At 51.3% G+C, this 21,672-nt stretch overlaps 1 protein-coding gene and 1 pseudogene across 17 annotated transcripts; one reads left to right on the top strand and one right to left on the bottom strand.

The window, feature by feature from the left end:
- The first annotated feature begins 789 nt into the window (after window positions 1–789).
- Window positions 790–20,180, top strand: LOC309623766 (uncharacterized protein). 16 transcript variants are annotated; one of them, XR_014241555.1, is made up of 6 exons: window positions 802–1,425; window positions 1,790–1,921; window positions 2,767–2,988; window positions 17,006–17,445; window positions 17,628–17,844; window positions 18,714–20,180. XR_014241555.1 is itself a non-coding variant. In XM_082380953.1 (5 exons), the coding sequence occupies exons 1-5, from the start codon at window positions 1,361–1,363 to the stop codon at window positions 18,720–18,722; spliced, it is 504 nt and encodes a 167-aa protein (XP_082237079.1). In that variant the 5' UTR covers window positions 805–1,360; the 3' UTR covers window positions 18,723–20,180. The 16 variants fall into 16 exon arrangements, 2 of the variants coding, with proteins under 2 accessions (XP_082237079.1, XP_082237078.1); XR_014241556.1 differs by adding an exon at window positions 18,582–18,619 and having other exon boundaries at window positions 803–1,425; window positions 17,006–17,844; XR_014241557.1 differs by adding an exon at window positions 18,585–18,619 and having other exon boundaries at window positions 804–1,425; window positions 17,006–17,844.
- Window positions 5,827–8,528, bottom strand: LOC309623089 (dipeptidase 2-like; annotated as a pseudogene). Its single transcript, XR_014249943.1, has 6 exons — window positions 8,481–8,528; window positions 8,123–8,225; window positions 7,756–7,942; window positions 7,386–7,455; window positions 7,090–7,265; window positions 5,827–6,056 (listed from the first exon to the last, which is right to left on the bottom strand). The product of XR_014249943.1 is annotated as a dipeptidase 2-like (transcript).
- Window positions 20,181–21,672: the final 1,492 nt, after the last annotated feature.

The raw sequence follows: 21,672 nt of genomic DNA, 5'->3' as shown, positions 1-21,672 counted from the left end.
CAGAGGCGTGTGAGCATCCGGGGCCCCGGGAGAGGCCGGGGCTGGGATACGATCATCAGTGCGTAGTTCATTAACAATCTTGGGGCTGCATGAGATCATCAAGGGAGTGAGTGAGGATGGAGAAGAGGAGTGGGTGGGACATTCCAAGGTTTAAAAGTCAGAAAAATGAGACAGAACCAGCATGAGAATCAAGAGAGCCTGCTTAAGACGGGACAGAGTACAGAGTGGGTGCTCAGTAAATCACAGCCACTGCCATCACCATGACCATCGGTATTTTCATGGTTAGAGTACGGAGAAGTGAAGTTTGAAACCAAAATAGCAAGAATTCAGGAGGACGCACTTCATGTACTTTTTCCTCTTTTCCTTCCCTTTCCTCTGGTTGTGCATCAACCGTGGTCTCAGACTTCCAGCTACTTACTAGAAATAAAACAAAACCATACAAAACTTCTGGGCACCTTACAAGCCCACAACTCAGTTCAAGATATTCAAGAAGAGCTGAGGTCTTTGGGTTGTTGATAGGGTGAGTAATCACTGAACAGAGTCAGGGAACTGGATGTGACTTTCTCCTCTTACCAACTCACTATATGACCTCAGGCAAGTCCGTCCCTGCCTCAGTCCTGGAGGAGGATAGAGACTTCCATTCAGGGGAGAATACTGATTAGCTCACCAAGTTTCCTACTTGGATGGCATCTCTGCCATTTGCTTTTCTCCTCTCCAAAGCATATAGATCCTATCCTCAATTATTAAAGCAAGATAACAGTGCTTTTGATTTCCCTCAGAGTCTAACCTCGAATTGTGGGCTGTTTAGTACTTACAAAGTCTGGGAGAGGAGTGCCCTTTAGGAGTGACCATCCAAGGTCCCCCGCCCCATCCACCCCTGTAGGCAGTCTGAGGCAGATGCCTCTCACTGGTCTACCAGAAGGCCAATGACTTGAACCATATTAGTTTATTTCCTTGTATAATTATCTTCACTGAATTGCATTTTAGGAATCATGCCCTTGGCTTTCATTAAACATCCTTGAAACAGTCATGCAAAGTTCACTGCTGCATTTGCACGAGAACTACTGTTGCAGACACGACCTATACGCTTCTGGAAAAGACTTCCTGAGTGTTTTTGTGAAGCACAAGTCTGCAGGATATTAATAAAAATTTCATTATGGGAAAAGTTGAGTGAGTTTGGAAAAAAACCCAGGTGTCTTTCTTAAAGGTTATCTAAGAGGCTTTACTAACAAAAAGTACAGTGGGTCCTTAGAAAGAGGATAAACTGCAAGATTTCCCATTTTGTCGACCCTTAGAATCCTGTTTTGGTGGTGCAGCTCTTGGGATCAGTGCTCTGAGCACCCAGCAGAAGAGGCTCTGAATGCTTCGGGCTCAGTTAGTCAAGCACCGTGAGCTGCAACAGGGAACATACAGACAGGAGGCCAGGTAAGCAAGTGACAGGGGAGCCTGCAGGGGGATGAGCAGCGAATGGGCAGCTGGCTCTTCCGTGCACAGCGATCCTGGGTGCCTGGGGTCCCAAGAGGCTTTGCAACGTCCTGGCTGCATCAGATATTAACTTTGCTATTCATGGAGTTAGGGGTCCTAGCCTCAAATATATCCCTCAGTGACCCTCCTGTACAACAACACACAGAGTTAAAAGATTTTAAAAAATAATCCATTGTTAGGAAAAGGACACAGAGACATGTGCTGTGTTTACAGTTTCATGGGCGAGATGGGGAGGAATGCCACTCGCTCCGACAGCTCACTACCTAGGAAGACCACTGAGAGTCTCTCCCCTCCTCTCCCGCAGCTGGAGTCTCTCTCTTTCACTTCCTGACGTGTACACCCCGTCAACCCTCAAATTTCAGCCTCCGAAGCTCCGAGAAAGCCCCTTGGGGAATACTCTGCTCCTCCCTTTCACTGGGCAGAGCGACCAGCACAGGTGTGTGTGCAGACTGCCTGCCCTCCTATCCATGCAAGGTGCATTATTTAGAGGCTAATGATTTCATTGTAAAGTGGGAAGTGAAATATGTTTCGCTAAAGCTTCCAAAGCGAGGGAGGAAGGAGGGAGGAAGAGGGTAGGTCAATGGGTAAATATGATTGCCTGATGGTCTGGGTCCAGCCATCTTCCTAAGGCTGTATCTTTAACTGGGAGGTACAGCAAGATGATCGATAGCACAAGCAACCTTAGGAGAACCACACCGGCCAGCCCGGATCAGCAGAGTCTGTGTGGTGAGATTTAAGGGGGTGCTTAGTTGGCCCTCCAGCTGTAAGTGTTTGCCAGATGACTTGTAACTTCACCACTGGAGCCAAATTCCTTTGACTCTTAGGGCTCTTTCTGCATTCAAGAGCCCTTGGAAATGAGAAATCCCTGAAATGGGTTGTCGCCTGCTGTCAGCTAACCCTGACGCTCAGGAGTAGAGTTGGGAGTAACGGGACGCCGTGTACCCGGGGTCCTTCCTGGGCGTGTGTAACTCTGAGGCTAAGACAGTGAGACTGGCAGTTTAAGAAGCACCTCCAGGACCATGTCGCCTACTGGCAGGCGGAGTAAGGACCCTGCAAGGTGGACAGACATACCTCTTCTCTTATCATTTGAGGGTTTGAGAGAAGAGGCACCGGGAGTTTAGCCTGAGCCCTTCCCACAGGTCTAGAGGTGGGAAGAGAGAGGGATGGGCTTTGACCCTGGGCGGCTCCTCCCTCCAGGCCAAGACCCTGGAGGAGGTTGAGTTTGTATCTTCAGAGGGGATGGGGTGCCCAGGCAGGTGACTGAAGACTTTATCTCCGAAGGACCCAGCATTAGAGAGCTGAACAGCCCCAGACCCCGCGGGCCGGGAGAGCTTCTGGGCATCCTTCCGTGGGGTCCCATCACCTCCCTGCTGGAGGCAGACTGGGTACCAGGACCCTGCGGTGAAGCCGACTGGGGAGCAGCTTCCTCCAGCCTCTCCAAGCACAGACGTCAGCGGCGAGGCTCAGACTTGGTGGCTGTGCTCTGTCTCTGCACAGGCTTGTGTACGCGCAGCGGGGGACCCACGCAGGGGACCGGGGTGGGGAAGCACACAGGAGGCAAGTGCAGAGTGGCGGCAAGTGGCGGTGGTGATGCTGGGGCAGTGCGAGCGGACAGCGGCTCTCCTGGAGGCTCCACCCCTCGGCGGGCTGGCGTGGGACCTGGGAACGGACAGTCCACGTGGAGGGGCAGCTACTCAGGGCTGCCCTGCCGGGGGGGGGGGGGCGGTGCTGTCAGGCGGGGGCTGCCTTCAGGGTGGAGTTGTAGCAGAGAAGTGGGGTCACCCCTCTTGGAAGCTTTGAGAATGCGTATGAGGAGGGAGCTGCGAACGGAATCCGGAAAAGGTACGGAGTGCTAGCTTGGTGGAGTTGGGTACTGGCAGGACTCGCCTTGGAGTCGTGGGAGCGTTCCCAGGAACATCCAGGGGATCGCCACCGGGGCCCCAGTGGTCCCACAGGCCTCCTGAGGCTGGCTGTGCTGTGCTGAAGCCCACATCAAGGGCCCTGGGGATGGCAGCAGAGGCCAGCATGGTTGAGGGTCCCCCGCACCCACCTCATCTCTGCAGGGACCACAGAACTGCACGCACCGTGGGTGTTCTTCACCTGCTCACAAAAGAGCCGGGTCATTGCATGCAGCAGGAAAGGCTTGACGGGGGGTGACGGGAGGAAGGGCAGGAGCAGAGATTTTCCATCTTGATGGTTTTGTTCAAGGCCAGCCCAGAAGCAGCTGACGTTGGCTTCATTTATCCAAAGGTCATGGCGAGTGACCCTCTACAACCCAGGGATCCTGAAATATTTAGAAGCTCTAATGTTTGGGTGGGAAGAGAACCTCTTTTGGATGAGAAGCTCAATTATTGAGGAAGGGAGAGCTCCCGTTGTCTGGGGCGTAGGGGGGGCACCTTCCTGCTGCGTTGGCGGGGTGCCGGGCGCGGGGCACCCTGCCTGGGACACTTGCCCTGCTCTGTGGGTGAGGCCTCTCCCACAGTGCTGGGCTCTGGGGGACTTTTCTCGTGGCCAAACTCTTTGGGAAAGTGACACAACGGCCTATTTCTTCCAACAGCACCTCTGATTCAGCCTAGGGTATGGTTCGAGGTTGCATCTCTTGTAAACCCCCCTTCAGCTGCTGTCAAGGGCTGGCACCGGAGTTCTTGAATTTAGGCTGATGTGGGTCCTGCTAGAGCCTGCTGTCCTCTGCACATGTCAACAAATGTGTATGCAGGTGTGGACCAGCTGGATCTCTCTCCTTCTCTGGGAAGCGTGGTTTTCAGCAGCGTCAGGCTGGGAAGACAGACATTTCATGAACCCTGAAGTCCTGTGCAGGCAGTTGTCACACAGTGTTCCACCAGCGGCCCACGGCCGGCACAGAACACTGCAAAGCTCCATCTAGCACAAGTGACCACGGGGAACGGGTTGAGAATCCTGCTGCATTGTACACGTCTCCTAAGGGAAGAACATCAAGAAAGATGAGCTCGCCGCGGAATTGGCGAACTGTGTGGAAGGGGCGGGATCTGTAGAGCTCAGCAGCGGCGAGCTCCTGTCATGGCTTGGCCAGTTCGGGTCTCCCCCTGTCACTTATGAGGGTGCGGCGATGTTTTCCCAGATGTGGTCCCCGTGTACAAAACAAAGAATCGCTTTGCACAAAGCCAGAAGGGATACATTGAAAGAATTATCAGAAGAGAATAATACATAGGAAATGTTTGTGCTCGCATGCAAGGAAACTTTGTGGGGTATCTGTGGCTGCCAAAGTGACATCTGGCAGGATTAACTGGATCACCAGAGCCAAACAATGAGGACTGGGAAGGCAGCAATAACTGTGAGGCCTGGGCCCATGTGGGGGCAAGATTTTGAGAATGACCACTTAGGTGACAAAATGGGATTCCCACGAACCGCAGCTCTGGTTAGTTTCTGGTCAGGAGCCAGATCCTCTCTCTGATGCAGACGTGGGAGGACGGAGCGGCAAGAGCTGCCCAGCTGCTCATCTGGGAAGTCATCCTCCAAGGGACTCTGTCCCTCGTTCTCCTCCCGTACCTGGAGGCGGCAGTCAGCGGGCAGCACCTCTCACAGCACCCCCACGTACACCTGCTCAGACCACCTGCTCAGAGCTACTCTTTTGCCCAGCCCAGCATACCTGTTTCACCTGTCTGAAGACCCGCCGCACGTTTCCTCGAAGCACACCCCAGAGCTCTTCGTCACTCCAGCCACGCCTCAGCAACTCCTCTATCAGTACCGGGTATATGGACACGTCCTCCAGCCCCTGTGGGAACCTGTGTGGCCGCCAGCCAGCCAGCTATTGGGCCTCAGACCTGTTCCCTGGTCCTGAGTCAGAACCAGAGCCCTATGTGTCCAGGGTCCACTGAACCCCAGCCCTGGTCAGATATGGAAAATGGAGACTTGGAGAGAGTAAATGACTCACTCCTGCTCTTCATCCTTCAAAGGAAGGCCCCAAAAGCGCCTCGACTATTCGTCAAAACTCATTGAATTGTACTGTTAAGATCTATGCCTTTCACTGAATGCAATTTTTGCCTCCATTTATAAAGAGAAGAAAAGCTTTTTAAGAACTGGGTTGACCCCCCTGCGTGCACAGACCCAGCTGCAGGCAGAGACGATGGTCAGCCCAGCCCAGGCCTTGCTAAGAGTCTGCTCAGAGGCCGTGGGTCTGCTGGCACTGGATGGGCGCAGATGCTGGGCAGATGAGCTCTGTGTGGTGTTTTAGACAAATATGATGACCTAGAGTAGGGTCAAACAGACAGGAGAGCCCAGGAAGCAGACCCTGGGAGAGGGGAGATACCAGTTGGGCCAGCACACCTGAGGCTATGGTCAAGGCCATGAGGACCACAGGTGGTGGGCACGGTGGCTGTGAAAGCCCCACTGCTGCCCAGCCAGCCCGAGACAAGCCATGGGGAAGCACTCACCGGCCAGCCCCGTCATAATCTCCGCCAATCCCGATGAACTTGCATCCAGTGACTGCCCTGATGTGGTCGAAGTGATCTGAAGAATGGGAAGTCAGCAGTGTGGGGCTTCCAGGGCAGGGGTGGGGGTGATGACTGGCCTCTGTTGATTCCCCTTTTTGCAGCCTGTAGGCCAAACAGTCCAGTTCCTTCGTGGCCTGGCACCGAGAGTACCAACTCGAGGGCCCTGAGGTTTGATCTGAAGTGATCCCAGCTGGCTCTAGACTGGACTTCAGATTTGGAGTGGACCCCAGTGCCCCCTGTTTGGGCCATTTCCCACCCACGATTCACCCTGCCTCCCAGTCTCCTTGAGAACCTGTGGAGGCTCCTTTCTCCGGGTGTGGAGGATGAGAGAGGAACAAGAGTACAACTGATGAAGACCCCAGAGACCTAAGGAGCTGTCCAGTCCCTTGGCCAGAGGTAGGGGCAGTGCGCTTTAGGAGCCCCTGCAGAGGCACAGATGGGCAGCACCCGGGCTCTGTGTCTGACAGCCTCCCTGCTACCCATCAGTACCGCAGTTTTGATTCCGTGGCTCCAGTTCCACATGGCACCAAGGTGCTGTGTACCGTCCGTTATTGGGTTTTTGGGAGCTGTACCTATTGCCAACAGGTGGGTCAAGCCACTGGGGCTCTTCTGAAGTCCTCCCCAAGTTTGGACCCAGCTTCAGCTCCAAATCAGAGTTTTCAGAGAGCCCAGGGTGAGGCTCACCTGCCACAGTAGGCACGTTGGCTAACGGGTTGCACTGCAGCACCCGCACGGACAAGGGCACCATCGCGATGCCACCGTTCTTCTTCTGCAGGGGCGGACCGGTGGACAGTCAGCTTGGCCCCCAGCACAGCCAGCTGCCTGTTCACTCTCTCGGCCCCTGTGAGGAAGGTGTTGAGGTCAGAGTCGTCTCCTCTCTGGGTTTGTGTGAATGGAGGAGCCGCAGCCCTGGTCTGGGTGGTGTCTTGGCCCTGGGTTTCCGGGTTTGGTGGAGTATCTTACCACCTAGACCCCCAGCTAGGGCTCAAGAGTTCAGGGGCTGTGGACCGTGGGTTTTGGGGGCAGAAGATATTTAACCTGGGGTTTGAGGAAATTGAGGGAGAAGAGGCTCGGGTTCAAGGGCTCCCGGTTTGAACCTCTTGCTTTAGGTTTGAGGGCCAGGGCAGTCTCTCACCAGAAGCTGCAGGATATCATCAGGATCATTCCGAGTGTTCTTGCACACACCCCGGGCAGCTGAGTGGGAGAAGATGACAGGTGCCTGTGACACTTCTAGGGCTCGCCGTGCCACAGCATCGAGACATGGGACAAGTCCACCATCATGCCCAGGCGGTTCATTTCTGCCACCACCTTCTGCAGGGACAGGATGGGGAGAGGGCATCAGGGCTGCATTTACCTTGTGTGCATTTATCTGTAGGGAACAGGCGGGGCTGTACATTCATGTGGGGCAGGGTATGGAACCCGGGTCCTTACCTCGCCCAAGCCGGTCAGCCGACTGACATTCCTGTAGAAGGGGTGGATCCCCTTTGCTGAGCTCTGTGCCCTGCAGGATGGCCAGGAGGCAGTCTGACTGGTGGCCATGACTTGGCTACAAGAGCCTAGAAAGAGGTTCTGTCAAACCGTCTACACCTGCAACTCCCTGGTGCAAGAGGAGGGACCCAAACTGGGCTGTGCCTGGCAGTAGGAGGGCCCTTCTGGGGATTCAGTCTTGTTCTGCGAACCTCCATTCCCCTCCCCACCCCAGGTTCAGGGCGGATCCCAGGGGTAAACTTGCTTTGGGCCCCAGCGTGATCTTGGGCAGATCCCTGCCTCACTGGGCCCTTACCATCTGCACTGCGCTCACCAGGGCGTGTTGCAGGTGTGGGTGAGTGTCACGTAGCGCACACCCAGCGCATAGAAGGTACGCAAGATGGAGAGGCTACTGTCCAGTGAGTGGCCGCCCTCCACACCAATGAGGCAAGCCAACTTCCGGGTATTGTTGAGAGCTGGGGGCAGGTAGGTCAGATGATCATTTTCAGAGGCAGGGGTAGCTTACTGAAGTCCCTAGCACCTACCACCACCAGTCTGTTTACCTTTTTTTTTTTTTTTTTTTTGGTCGTGCCGCGCAGCATGAGGGCTCTTAGTTCCCCCACCGGGGATCAAACCCGAGCCCCCTGCAGTGGAAGCGTAGAGTCTTAACGTCTGGACTACCAGGGAAGTCCCCCGTCTACCTTTAAGTGAGGTCACAAGCTCCAGCTCAGAATAGGAGGCACACATGAGGCGGATGAGGTCAATTTGATCCGGGGTGAGGCGCACAGCATCCCGTTCGTGGGTCTGGCATGGGGCGTAGGCTGACCAGAACTGAGGGAAGGCCAGGGCTCGGTTTGGGCTTTGGAACTCCTTGGGCTTCTCATAGCCTCCTCAGCTGGCACAGCACTCACTGTGCCCAGAAGTCACATGGAATGCGTTGCTTTTTCTGTGGTACTCGGATGCCCGTCAGGTTGTCTCACTGTGACCCCTGTAGCCCCCAGCATCCATGGCATGGCACTTTCTAGGCCACTATGGTAACTTAGTTCCAGTGTGACTCACCTGTGGTCTCTGAGGCCCCCAAACTGCCCCACATTCCCCAGCAGCCATGGTGGCACCTTGTGTGTCCCTTTGGTACCTGGGCACCCACGAGACCGTCTTTCAGCCTGTCCAAGCTGGTCTGGCCATGGCTGAAATTGCACAGATTAACATCCTGGAGCCCATTGTGGTAAAACTGCCTCAGGACCCAGGGGCATGTCGTTGTGGCTGGAGGGAGGTCAAGGCAAATGGGTGGGCTCCTTAGGTCTTGGGATCAGGCAGGACACATTGCCTGGCCTGGGCCAGCCGGGGGGTCCCCCACCTCACACTGTCACACAGACTATACTAGGAGCAGCTGAGGCCTGGGCTGAGGGGTTCCCACCAGGGAGGGGATGACAGAGAAGGGGAAGGGCATCCATAGATGATGGAGAGGACATCCAGGGGTGGTGTGAGGAAGCCTCCCCACTAGCTCTGCATGCTCCGGACCTCCTCCCCTGCCCAGGGCCAGGCTAGGCCCCCACCGGCCCCCACCAGCCCGCACACACTGCAGCCCCCCGTCCACAAGCGGGAAGTCCCGCCTCAGGGCCCGCGTGCGCTCCCGCGGACTCGGGGTGCTGGAGGTGCCCGGCGTGGTCTGGACGCGGGTTCCCGGCCGCAGCAGCAGACGCAGCAGAGGCCGCTGGCTGAGTGCGCGGGGACCTTCGAGGCCCCCGGGCCGCAAGCTGCGCAGGGCCAGGCGGGTGGGCAGAGGCGGGTGTGAGAGGGGCGGGCGATGGGGTTGTGCCCGTCCACACAGGCCACCCAGCGGCGCGGCCTCGCGAGGGGGGCGGGGTGAGGGAGGGGATACAGAGTCACAGGGCCCTGCGAGCCGTGTGTGCGGAGAGCCGCGATCCGCGAAGCCCGGCAGCCCCGGGGTGGCACTGCCCTCCCGCCCCCTGCTCCGAGGCAGCTCCCGCGGGCTAAGCTGGCCTCTGCTGAGAGCCCACTCGCCTCCCGTCGCGGCTTCCCTCCGCCCCTGCGCCTCTTCCCACTCCCACTGCTCCGAGGGGGCGCCCTAGGCTGCTCTCCCCTGCCTCTAACCTTCCTGGCCAAGCTGGGCCGCTTCTCTCAGAGGGCCACCTTCAGCCCGAGGCCTCCCGGGAGCACACCGCGTCCCCATCTGCCTGCAGCCGGCCCCGCCCACTCCGAGGGCTGCGTGCCAGTGTCTCTGCGGCCACAGGTGCTCTGGGCTCCCGGTTTCCCGGTACGGGGCCATGTGGGCTGGTGTGGGGGAAGAGAGAGTTTCTGGAAATGGGGGGGGAACCTTGTGAGCTCTGGATTCAGGAAGGGGCCCTCTGCCCCCGACCTTCTCTCTCCACCTACTTGACTCCCCAGCCTGCATGACCATTCTCTGGGGACTTCAACCAGCACCCGGGAACTCTCAGGAACCCCCCCCACACACGCTTCTGGCAGCCAGCCTCAGGAAAGAGCGCCCTCAGGAGCTGCTACACCTCCCCAGGGCCTGAAGAGAGGGACTTTTGGGATGTGAACTGAACACCTTCTGGGGAGAGTCAACGACCCTTTTCCTCAGCAGAGCAGGAACCCAGTCAGTAGGCTATTTGAGTGGAAGGAAATGAAGTCATTTCCATGGCAGCAGAGCCCCCATCGCAGCAACCTTCCTCCCAGGGCTGCTGGCCGACCTTCTGGCCAGGATCCCTCCTACCTCAGCATGGAAGGCCTGGCCTCGTGAAGAAGTATAGGTTCTGAGGAAAGACCTGGCACCTGGGTTCTGCTGCTACACTTGCCTTATCTCGAGGCCCTTGTGACTCTAGCTTTCCCAGAAACCTCAAGGGCTAAGTGCCTGTGCTTGCTCAGAGGCCGCACGCCACTCCCCATTTCCAGCCTCAGGCCCTCCCCCTAGCTGCCTCCTCTGGGGACCCCCTCCCTCCAACACACACACACACACACACACACACACACACACACACACACACACACACACAGAGGGGATGTGCCTTCTCACAGAAGCTCAACCACTGAGATGCTTTAGGGACTGTGCCCAAACTCCTTCATCCCCAGCCTCTCCAGTTTTTGCTCTGATCCCTGGCACCCCCTGGAGCTGTTCCGCCTTTGGAACCTTTCCTGGGTAGCAGGAGTGCCTAGCACAGGGGTAGTGACCTAAGTGTGAGCACTGGCGACCCTAGAAGTCTGTTACAGAAAAACATTGAGCAGTAAGGGACCCCCCTGGGGACAGAAAGGGCTGGGAATAAAGGAGCATGTGAACCTCGGGGCAGGGTGCGTGCTGCTTGACTCTCCATCCTGTTCTTGCTTCAGGGAGCAGGTCTTCCTGGGTCTCTCTATCCTGCCTCCTGAGACCCCAGGCAGGAGGCTCGTTGGGAAGCCACAGATTGCTGCTTTCAGTTTCAAAAAACCCAGCTCCCCCCTGGTTTGTGGTGGTGGCCGCTGACACTGGCTCAGAGCAGGAGCCCATGTGGTAGCCTGCTAAGGCTTCTCTGCACCCTGTCTCTGCTCCTGCATTCTTCTCGGCTCGCAGAGTGCAGACTTTTCTGTCTTCAGCTGACAAAGGGGCCCCTGAGGATTGAGCAGAGGAACGTCACGTTTTCTTCCAGGCCAGCTTCAGCCCTGGGATGTTCAGGGCAGACTGTCATTTCAAACCTCAGTTTCTGAGGCTCCTTGCTTTTGGCCATTTAGTGTGGCAGGAGGCTCCTGGCTGAGGAAGGCTCAGACAGAACGACGCAGGTTGTGATCTGTGGCAGTGGGCAGTGGGGGGACGGGGTGGGTCACTGCAGGAAGAGGCATTCGCTGCCTTAGGCAGTTAAACCATTGCCCTCTCTTCAGAGTGCCTCAGCCAGCAAGATGCTGTGGGGTCTACCTCCTGGCACCATGCTCCAGTCGCCGGATTTTGGGTCTGGGGCAACCCAGGTCTTCGTCTGACTCTTCCGGAGCGCGCTTTCTCTTGGGAGCATGTCTAGGGACTGGCTTCTCTGCTTCCACCTTTGCTGGCGTGGCCAAAGGAACTGCTGCTGCAAAGAAAATCAGAACTGATCAGTCACTTCTGCTGTACACAGTCTCCTGCCAGAATTTCCCTCTCTCATGTCTCTCCCAGTTTCTGGCTGAAGACCTTTAATCGACTTGACATCCAAAACACAGCCTTGGCCCATCACCTCTATGAGTCCCTAGGGAAGGGACACTGGCTGCAAAAGCAATTCCTAGAGCCTATGGCTGCAGCACATGAGGAAGTCTCTTCACCGTTTCCAGGGTAAACAGTAGAACCGAAAGTCATTGCAACCATGAGCCTCTCCATCTCTCCCTTCCACAACAGAGAAAACATTTCTTGCAGTCTGTCACTTCTGAGGCTTTAATGGAAATGTCTTTCAAGTTTTGGAAAAAAATAATCTAATATAAATTGGTGAAGAACCCCTCCCACCTTGGCAACCCCTCTTGGGCCCCATTTATACTGCCTGTTTCCACCACACTGAACTCTAGCCCTCTGATACTTTTATGTAGATTAGAACAAGGCCGAATACTGAGGCAGAGTGATCAGGAGACTGAGAACCGCGTTCTGGGTACCAAGTCTAGGCTCACATCAACCCAGCCTCCTGGGACACCATCTCCTCAGCCCTCCAGTCTCATTAGCACTTCGACAGCCCTCTTGGTTCTTCCGGTCTTCCCATCAATATGGCACCACCCTCTCCCCTAGAAGTAAAAATCATTATAATTCTCCCTCTCTCCACCATGAAAGGATGAGATAAAGGCTCAGCAGCAGCCCCCGTGAAACACATGGTCACCACTGTGAAGAGGTGTTACTAAGACGATTTGGTCCGACTCAGAGAAGGAAAGAGACAACTCTGCCCTTAGGCTGATCAGGCCCACAGGAGGGAACCACACTGGGGGCAGCCTTTGAGAGAGTGGCAATGCGAGAGAACCTTCTTTAGGAGGGGACTCCCTGTTGCCGACCTTGAGAAAGTAAGGATGGGACATTGGTTTACTGAGGCTGTTGCAGAGGGGATGTGCCCAGAGGTTGGGCCACCCTGCTTGAGAATCAAAGCACCTTCTAGTCCGAAGGTGCTTGAATGCTCCAATCGCCGGATTTTGGGTCTGGGGCAACCCAGGTCTTCGTCTGACTCTTCCAGAGCGCGCTTTCTCTTGGGAGCACGTCTGGGGACTGGCTTCTCTGCTTCCACCGTTGCTGGCGTGGCCAAAGGAACATCCCCGTAGGCCCGGTAGCCACCAACCAGGCAGTATGTCTCCCCATGCCAGCCCAACTGCGTTTCTCCACACCCTCGGTAGGGGACATGGTACTGACCAGGGGTAGGAGGAGAAACGGGAGCCACTGCTGCTGCAAAGAAAATCAGAACTGATCAGTCACTTCTGCTGTACACAGTCTCCTGCCAGAATTTCCCTCTCTCATGTCTCTCCCAGTTTCTGGCTGAAGACCTTTAATCGACTTGACATCCAAAACACAGCCTTGGCCCATCACCTCTATGAGTCCCTAGGGAAGGGACACTGGCTGCAAAAGCAATTCCTAGAGCCTATGGCTGCAGCACATGAGGAAGTCTCTTCACCGTTTCCAGGGAAAACAGTAGAACCCGAAAGTCATTGCAATCATGAGCCTCTCCATCTCTCCCTTCCACAACAGAGAAAACATTTCTTGCAGTCTGTCACTTCTGAGGCTTTAATGGAAATGTCTTTCAAGTTTTGGAAAAAAATAATCTAATATAAATTGGTGAAGAACCCCTCCCACCTTGGCAACCCCTCTTGGGCCCCATTTATACTACCTGTTTCCACCACACTGAACTCTAGCCCTCTGATACTTTTATGTAGATTAGAACAAGGCCAAGTACTGAGGTAGAGTGATCAGGAGACTGAGAACCGCGTTCTGGGTACCAAGTCTAGGCTCACATCAACCCAGCCTCCTGGGACACCATCTCCTCAGCCCCCCAGTCTCATTAGCACTTCAACATCCCTCTTGGTGCTTCCAGTCTTCCCATCAATATGGCACCACCCTCTCCCCTAGTACTCAGCAGCTCAGGATGGGATGTGTCTGAGGGCACCGATATAGATGTCTCCATGACAGCACAGAGGTGCCTGGGTTTGAAGGTGTGTTTCAGGAGTGGCCCTCTTCCTCAAACTGCTCCATTTACCATTTGCCAACAAAAATGCACGTGTCTTTTGCTAAGAGGCCAATCAGGAAAGGGTCTGAATGGAAGCATCTGTAGCCCAAAGGGGAAGCTACATTTATAAAGATCAGGACCATCCTGCACACTTGTCCAGGGATGACCTTTCACTTGTCCTCAGCAGTGAGCACTGTGGGTCCCTGAAGGTGTCCCAGGTCACTGGTATTACTTACAGCTGGCAACGCGCTCAGGTATACGTAGTGGGCAAACCCCACAGGAACATGAGGCAGCCAGGTGAGATTGTGTGTACACCATGCCTCCGGGCGGTCTCGGTGTACCTGCCGCACTGCCCACCCATGGAACAGAGCACAGGTCTGAGTTAATATAGACGATCCAGTCACACATTCTCACTCAGACAACCAAAGAGATTGGTATCTGGTGGAGAACTGTCAGGGAAGTTTCTCTGAGGGCAGCACGTTGGCAGTTATGCGGCCATGGAAACTGTTAGAAGGCCGGTGAGGTCATCACTACCCAGTGAGGTCATGATAAGGAACGTGTGACTTGGGGGTCAGGCTTCAGGAGGAGGGGCAGTTTTGTGGAAGAGATCAGGGGGGAGGCAGAGGTACTCTACCTGGCCCCTCACACCTGGGCCTCCCCACCCATGCCCTAGTCTAGCAGACACCCCACGTGGGGCGTGCCGGTGGGCTGGCACAGCCCCAGGGGCCCCAGGAGGGCAAGAGAGACCCACTTTCTGAGATTGCCAGTGACACACCCATAGTCCGGATATTATCCGTAACGATTACTAAGGTTGTTTATCTCCCTCCACTTTTACTAAGAAAAGGAGTAATTGAAGACTCTAAGTCATTTTTACTGAGGTTCTTTGTTTTTTTTTTTTTTCTTCAAAATACTAAATGTAAAGTCTGCAGGGCGTATATAGGTGTTCAACTTTTTTCCAGATTTTATGTTTTTGGTGTTTTGTAAAAAATTTTTATTATTTATTTATTATGTTTATTTCTGGCTGTGTTGGGTCTTCGTTTCTGTGTGAGGGCTTTCTCCAGTTGCGGCGAGTGGGAGCCACTCTTCATCGCGGTGCGCGGGCCTGTCACTATCGCGGCCTCTCTTGTTGCGGAGCAGAGGCTCCAGACGCTCAGGCTCAGTAGTTGTGGCTCACGCGCCCAGTTGCTCCGCGGCATGTGGGATCTTCCCAGACCAGGGCTCGAACCCGTGTCCCCTGCATTGGCAGGCAGATTCTCAACCACTGTGCCACCAGGGAAGCCCCTTTAGTGAGGTTCTTAATACCTTCCTCACAAGGGTGGACAAAACTCTCAGCTTTTTGTATTGAGTGCAGATGTCTCTATTCTTGCCCATTTCAGAGTCCTCCTCACTCAAAATCTAGGTTTTGTCGATCTTTAGTACCCTGTCTCTCATCTTATCTCAGATTATTCTGTGGTAAGATGGTGCAAACTATGTATTTACTAACTGGAGAGAATTCAGGTCCCCGGAGCTGTTGTAGCTCAAAATTCTGTTTTTTGTTTTTTTGTTTTTTTTTTTCAAAATTCTGTTTTAAGTGGAGTCATTTTCTGTGCTTTCCTTTCATGCTGTCTGCAAAATGCCTGTTTCTGTCCTCCTTGAGATCCAGGTTTACAGCGCTCTCCTTTTTCTCATTCTGGGGTCTCTATGTTTGTGGCATCTCTGAGGGCCCATGTTCTGTTGAGGCTGAATTTGATACCTGGGGGGGTGGGGGGAAAGCAACTTCCAGATGGGTCAGCCTAGAAAAGGATCCCCCATTGTGTAGAAATTTAAAAACAGGCAAAATACCTGTCCTATCAGACACAATGATTTGCCCCCTCTGTCTGACGCAGCCCAGGGCTTCGTCATTTAATTCACACCTATCTACTGTGAAGGCCCAGCCAACAAGATCATTTTGGAGCCCTGAGTGGGTGCCCAGAATGGATGGGAGGGCTGAGGTAACCAGAACTCTGCCTTTTTTATGGACAGGTGTTAGGGCATCTTCTTTTCAAAGTGACACATTCCCAACCCATCCAACTCACGTAGAGGAACAAAACCACTGTCACCAGCCAAAGGGAGAAAAACATGGGGCTGCAGAGGAGAGGGATCTTGTGGGGACTCTTGTATTATTCATCCACGTGCAAGTATGAGCTCCAGATTTGATAAGACATGCAGTCTGATCAAAAGTCATGCAATTAATGATTTCTTTCAAAAATCAAAGAACTCTTTGATTCTTCATTTTAATGTAACTTTGACCTCTTTTCTTTCCATGTCATAAAAGAGGCCTTGACTAAGCTAAACATGCTCTCTCTCCGTGCCTGCAATGTATCAGAAAGCATCGTCAGTTACTTTCACAGGCAGTGGAGAACTCCTTAATTTTTCTCTGACGACAAGAGCTCCCTTTGAGCCTGGGCCAGAGGTGAGCAAGATTCTGATTCTGGAAAGATGTAGAAAAATGAAGTTCCTTTTGCCAGAGGTTCTGGGTGAGCATTGTTGATGTATGACTGTTAGCAGTCTTACCCTCCTTCCACCTATTCTTCCTTTTCTGCATGGTGGACTGTCCTTTAGTTTTGGGGGTACAGTATTGGGGGAGAAAAGGAAGGGGAGGCTAGAGGTAAGTAGGCTAGTGGCGGGGATTTTGTGCACGAATAGTTGAAGAAGGAAGTGTGGGAGCAAGTGCTGTGGTAAGACGGGAAAGGGAGAATTTAAAAAAAAAAATCTGTGATCCATAAATCCCCTTCAAAGACTCTAAGCAAAGTACTTAAATTATTTCACAATTACTTTTTGGTTACTACTCTGCAGTATAAAAAACAATAAGTTCACTTTTTATCGTATCCCTATGTCATTAGCATCATTTTAAAGACGTGTCTTAACGGCTGTATCGTGTACCATCCTTTATTTAACCAGCTCCCTTTTTTGGACAGTTAATTCAGTTATTTTGTTGTTTATAAATATATATATATATATATATATATATATGATGGATATTTTTGTTTGTAATTCTGATTATGTCATTTTGTCAGTCAGGATAACTGATGGTAGCTGTACTAACAAACAACCTAAAATCTCAGTGGCTTAGCAGGTGTTGACTGAAAAAAATGCACAACTAAAAGTTGAGAATCATCTTTTTTTTGGTGGACTTGCTGAGGACTTAAGCCCGGGAGGCAGTGTCAGATCGCTCTGAGAGATTGCACTGAAGAGGGAAGGGAGGAACCAGGACATATAGGAGTTTTGCAAAAACAAAACAAAACAAAACATTAAACCCCCAAACAACCAGGTAGTCGGAACATCAAAAGATTACTGTTAATTAAAGAAAAACCAGACATCTCAAGTCAATGAATTTAGCATTTTTCTATGTACGGGAAGAGGCAGGAGTCTGGGCTCATTGGAATCCTTCCTTTGATGTGCATTTGAACTATCTAGAGCCAGCATCCTGCTTTTCTCCATCCTGAATCCCCTCCGGGTGCACCATCGGGGATGGCTGCCATGGCTGATGATGGCTTGATGGCTGCAACACTCTGTTGACTGATAGGGCAGGCGACATTCTTCATCCATACAGGTTCAAGTCTTCTTTCTTGCTCGATTTACTGGCTAGGGTTGGAGTGGGAGACTCTGTTCTTTGCAGATGTGAGGGACTCAGGGTCCTTCAACATTGTGGCGTCACCTTCCTCAGGTCCTCGGAGCCCCGGCGCTGGAAGAAGGGAGCTTGGAGAAGGCACGCACGCTCTTGGCCTCTTCTGCCCAGAGAGGACAGAGCCACTTCTGCACATGGTCCACTGGTCAGGGCTCGTCCCAGGGCCCCACCCAGAGGCAAGGGGGCTGTCGAAGGGAATCTGGATGCAGCAAAGAGAAAGGGCCAATGGGTATTGATTAACAACTAGCCAAGGTCCTACCTACCTACCAATTCACTGTCAGATCTTTAGAATACAAAGGGTTACATTCCTGCAATCCTCCTCTAATTCGAGACAATTCTCCATTCATATTCTCTTTTGCTTAGAGCAACCTTGAGCTGGGTCTTCCCAGGCTCTTCTTTCTACCCCTACAGGCTGTGGTCTCCTCGGAAGCTTTGGTGGGATGCAGGCAGCATCTGGGAGAAGGCGCCTCGGAACTCACGTGCCCGCGTTGCCCAGGACCCCAATTCCTTCCACCTCTCGGATGCTGCTTTCTTTTCCCAGGGACAGAGCCAAGCTGTAATTGACTCCTTGGGTATTTCAAAGTCCCTGATCCCAAGACTGAAGGATGACTGCCTGCTGTTGTGAAAGGTTACCAAATTATCAGGACCTCTGATTGGGAGGGACAGTGGGAAGAGGGGAGGTGGTGTCAGGGGAAAGGCACTGACATTTCAAACTCAGCTGGCGACTCCAGCCCTTGGTAATGGCTTTAGTAACTTCCCAGCTGATCCCTGTGATTGAGCATCAGGACCATTGAATGCTAATTGAGTTGAAAAGCTTCCCCCTCATGTGCTAAAACTCTCAGGCAGTAAAAGGCTTCTGACCATGTCTGGAGTTGCGTGCTGGGGACAATGGGGTGGGTTGCCTCTGTCTACACTTAACTGCTGTTCGTCTTCCCGGCTTGACGGGTTAGGGTTGCTGTACATACACAGACTTTAAAATTATTTTTAAATTATTTTTTTAAACTGAAGAATGGTTGATTTACATTGTTGGTGGTTTCCGGTGTACAGCAAAGTGATTCAGTTATGCATACACACATACATACGTATACATACATACATACATATATATTCTTTTCCAGATTCTTTTTCATTATCGTTTATTGCAAGATATTGAGTAATATTGAGCACAGTAATACTGTGCTCTACAGTAGGACCCTGTTGTTCATCTATTTTACATATATCATATATCTGTGTGTCTCTGTTAATCCCACACTCCTAATTTATCCCTCCCCTCACCCTTTCCCCTTCGGTAACCGAAATTTTGTTTTCTGTGTCTGTGGGTCTATTTCTCAAACAGACTTTTGTTTTCTTTTTTTTTTTTTTAAGCAGATTGCACCTTGCTGTGGCTGGATCAATACTCTGGAGTAAGCTGTTTGCCCTCAAAACTGCTGGGGCCGCAGCCATGGAGCTGCAGGATCCCAACGGGGTCCTGACGTCCATCTGCTCTGTTTTTTTCAGGTGCGCTGAATCGACAGTCCTGAGTTTTGAAGTTTTCCTGGAGGGGACGTGAGGGGATTTCTCCAGGATCGATGGAACTCCTTTTGTGGTGCTTCAGTGCTTCCACCATGAAGCGCTCATTTCCCTATGCACGTCCCCCCGCCCCACCCCACTGTTTCCTTTACTCTCTCTCCTCCCACCCCCAATTCCCAGAAGAAGATCTAGGAATCAGGTCCAAACATAAGATCTTTGGAGAATCCTTGCGTGTGTTTTTTTAAATTTTTATTGGAGTATAGTTGATTTACAATGTTGTGTTAGTTCCGGGTGTACAGCAAAGTGAAGCAGTTATACATATACATATAATCCACTCTTTTTTAGACTCTTTTCCCATACAGGTCATTACAGAGTACTGAGTAGAGTTCCCTGTGCTATACAGTAGGTCCTGATTAGTCATCTAGTTTATAGGTAGTGTTGTGTATATGTCAATCCCAATCTCCCAATTTATCCCTCTCCCCTCCCCACTTTCCCCCCCTGGTAACCATAAGTTTGTTTTCTACACCTGTGACTCTATTTCGAATCCTTGTGTTTTACTCTCGTCCTGAAACTAGATAAAGCCTAGTCATCAATCAACAGGTGAGGAAGTAGAGCCAGGCATTGGTTGAGTGTTGATGTTTCTGGTACAAGCTGACTCTCCGCTCATCATCCCACACCTTCATCAGCCATCATCATGCTGTCTGTCACCTCCTCTTCTCTGAAGAAGGCCCGGGCCATCTTTTGAAAATACAAAGTCCAGCATTGAGACCCTCCCAACTGAGAGAGCAGGAAGGGCCAGGGCTGCTGAGGTGTGCTCCCTGAACCCCACTCAGGGGATCTGTGTTGTTCCCACCTGGGTGTATTGTGTGGACCCCCTAAAATTCCTCCAAACCTCTGCCTCTGCGCTTCCAGATTGCCCCTGAAAGAAATGAACAATAATCATAATATCCACCACGTACTGACCGCTGGTCTCTTGAGGGCTGCCTTGCCATTGGACAACATTTGTTGAGCTCCTACTGTTTGCCAGACAGCGGGTACATGCTTTATGTGTGTTTAGCCCTTCTGACAACACTGTGATTTAGGACCTGTTAATATGTCTATTTTGCTGAAATGGAAACTGAGGTTCAGAGTGGTTAAATAACAAGGAAAAGTCCATGTTTTTACCCCCTACACTAATATATATGTATATTTGTGTATATATATTCTATATATGTATATTTAACATATATATGATGTTGACTGAAAAAAATGCACAACCTCAAAGTTGAGAAATATGTTTTATTGGGTGGGCAAAACTGAGGACTTAAGCCTGGGACACAGCCTCTCAGCTCTCTCTGAGGGACTGATCCAAAAAGGAGAGGGAGGAGCCATCAACTATAGGAGTTTTTGCAACAAAGACCAGGTAATCGGAACATGGAAAGATTCCTGTTAATTAAAGAAAACCAGACATCTCGAGTTAATGAATTTTTAGTGTTTTTCTGTGTATGGGAAGATGCAAAAGTCTGGGCTCACTGAAATCCTTCCTTTGATATGCACCTCAGCTATGTGGGCCAGTATCCTGTGCTTTCTCATCCTGAGTTCCCTCGGGGTGCACCATCAGGGGAGGCTGTGGCAGTTGACTGCTAGATGGTGGGCATCCTGTTTCCATCCTGAGTTTCCTCAGGGTTCACTCTTGGGGCGGCTATAATGTGATGGCTTGATGGCTGCAACATCCTTTGTTTACTGATATGGCAGGCAACATTTTTTCATTGACAATTATATATATACAATTGACACTGTTCGTGTTACATATATTATCTATTTTACGTACTACGCGTTTTTTAGACTCTTTGCAAAAAACCTTGCAAGGTAAGTGTTATTCTTTACATTTTGTGAAAAAGAAATTAAAGCCTCTAACAGGCTGAGAAATTTGTCATGTCACTACATCACGATTAACAAGTCAGTGAACAAGATTTTGAATCCAAGTAATCCTTTTGTGAAAACAAAACCCCCCCAAAAACAAAGAAACTATGTTCTTTCCATGCTCCAAAATATATTTTGGTCAAGTGACTTAAGAAACTCTCCCTTAAGCTTGTCTAAAGCAGAAAATAAGACAACAGTGCTTGACTGGAAATTATCAAAAGGCAGGATCAAGCAGGAATAATGAAAGGGAGCCTGAGGTTTCGGGGGATGAACCCACTGGCTAAATAGGCCCCTGGAAACAGAAACCCACTTTTTTTTTTTTTAATTCATTTGTATATTTGTTTATTGACTGTTTTCCTCCAATAGAATGTAATCTTTTTTTTTTTTTAACATCTTTATTGGAGTATAATTGCTTTACAATGGTGTTAGTTTCTGCTTTATAACAAAGTGAATCAGCTCTACATATACATATATCCCCATATCTCCTCCCTCTTGCTAGCTCATGATTTAGGACCCACGCACAGGAGAATTCAGGCTGCATTAATAGAAAAATATGACTTGCAGCCCTGGAGATGTGGCTTCAGAGGAAATGATGACTTAATGCTTGTGATCTGTAAGAATGTTGGTGTTTTGGGTCAAGTAACCTATGCATTTTCTCAAGGGAGGTAGGTTTGGGGAAAAAAGGCAATAATTAAACTGAACATACCAACAAGGAAAAAATAATTTAACTGTTACGATGACTCATTTAGTTGGCAGCTTCAGGTAATGAGGTGCTCTGGATTAATTTTCCTGAGAGCAGAAACATATCCCTTTAAATGATGAAGCATGTTATCTTCATCAATCTTTGAAGAAAATATTTCCAAGGTACATTTTATATTCTCTTTTGTCAGTAGTATTCTTGACAATTTTTAGGACTAGAGACATAGTTTTGTTTTTGTTTTCAAAGAGTTTAAAGAACGATTTGATCTTTGAAAATCATGTTACATCGTTGGTCCCCAGTGTTTTCATCTACAGTATGTGAACTTTGGGTTAGATGATCATCAAG

The sequence above is a fragment of the Balaenoptera borealis genome, assembly GCF_965194805.1.
Source record: "Balaenoptera borealis genome assembly, chromosome: 2".
NCBI lineage: Eukaryota > Metazoa > Chordata > Mammalia > Artiodactyla > Balaenopteridae > Balaenoptera > Balaenoptera borealis.
This window is presented reverse-complemented; position numbering and strand designations above follow the sequence as displayed.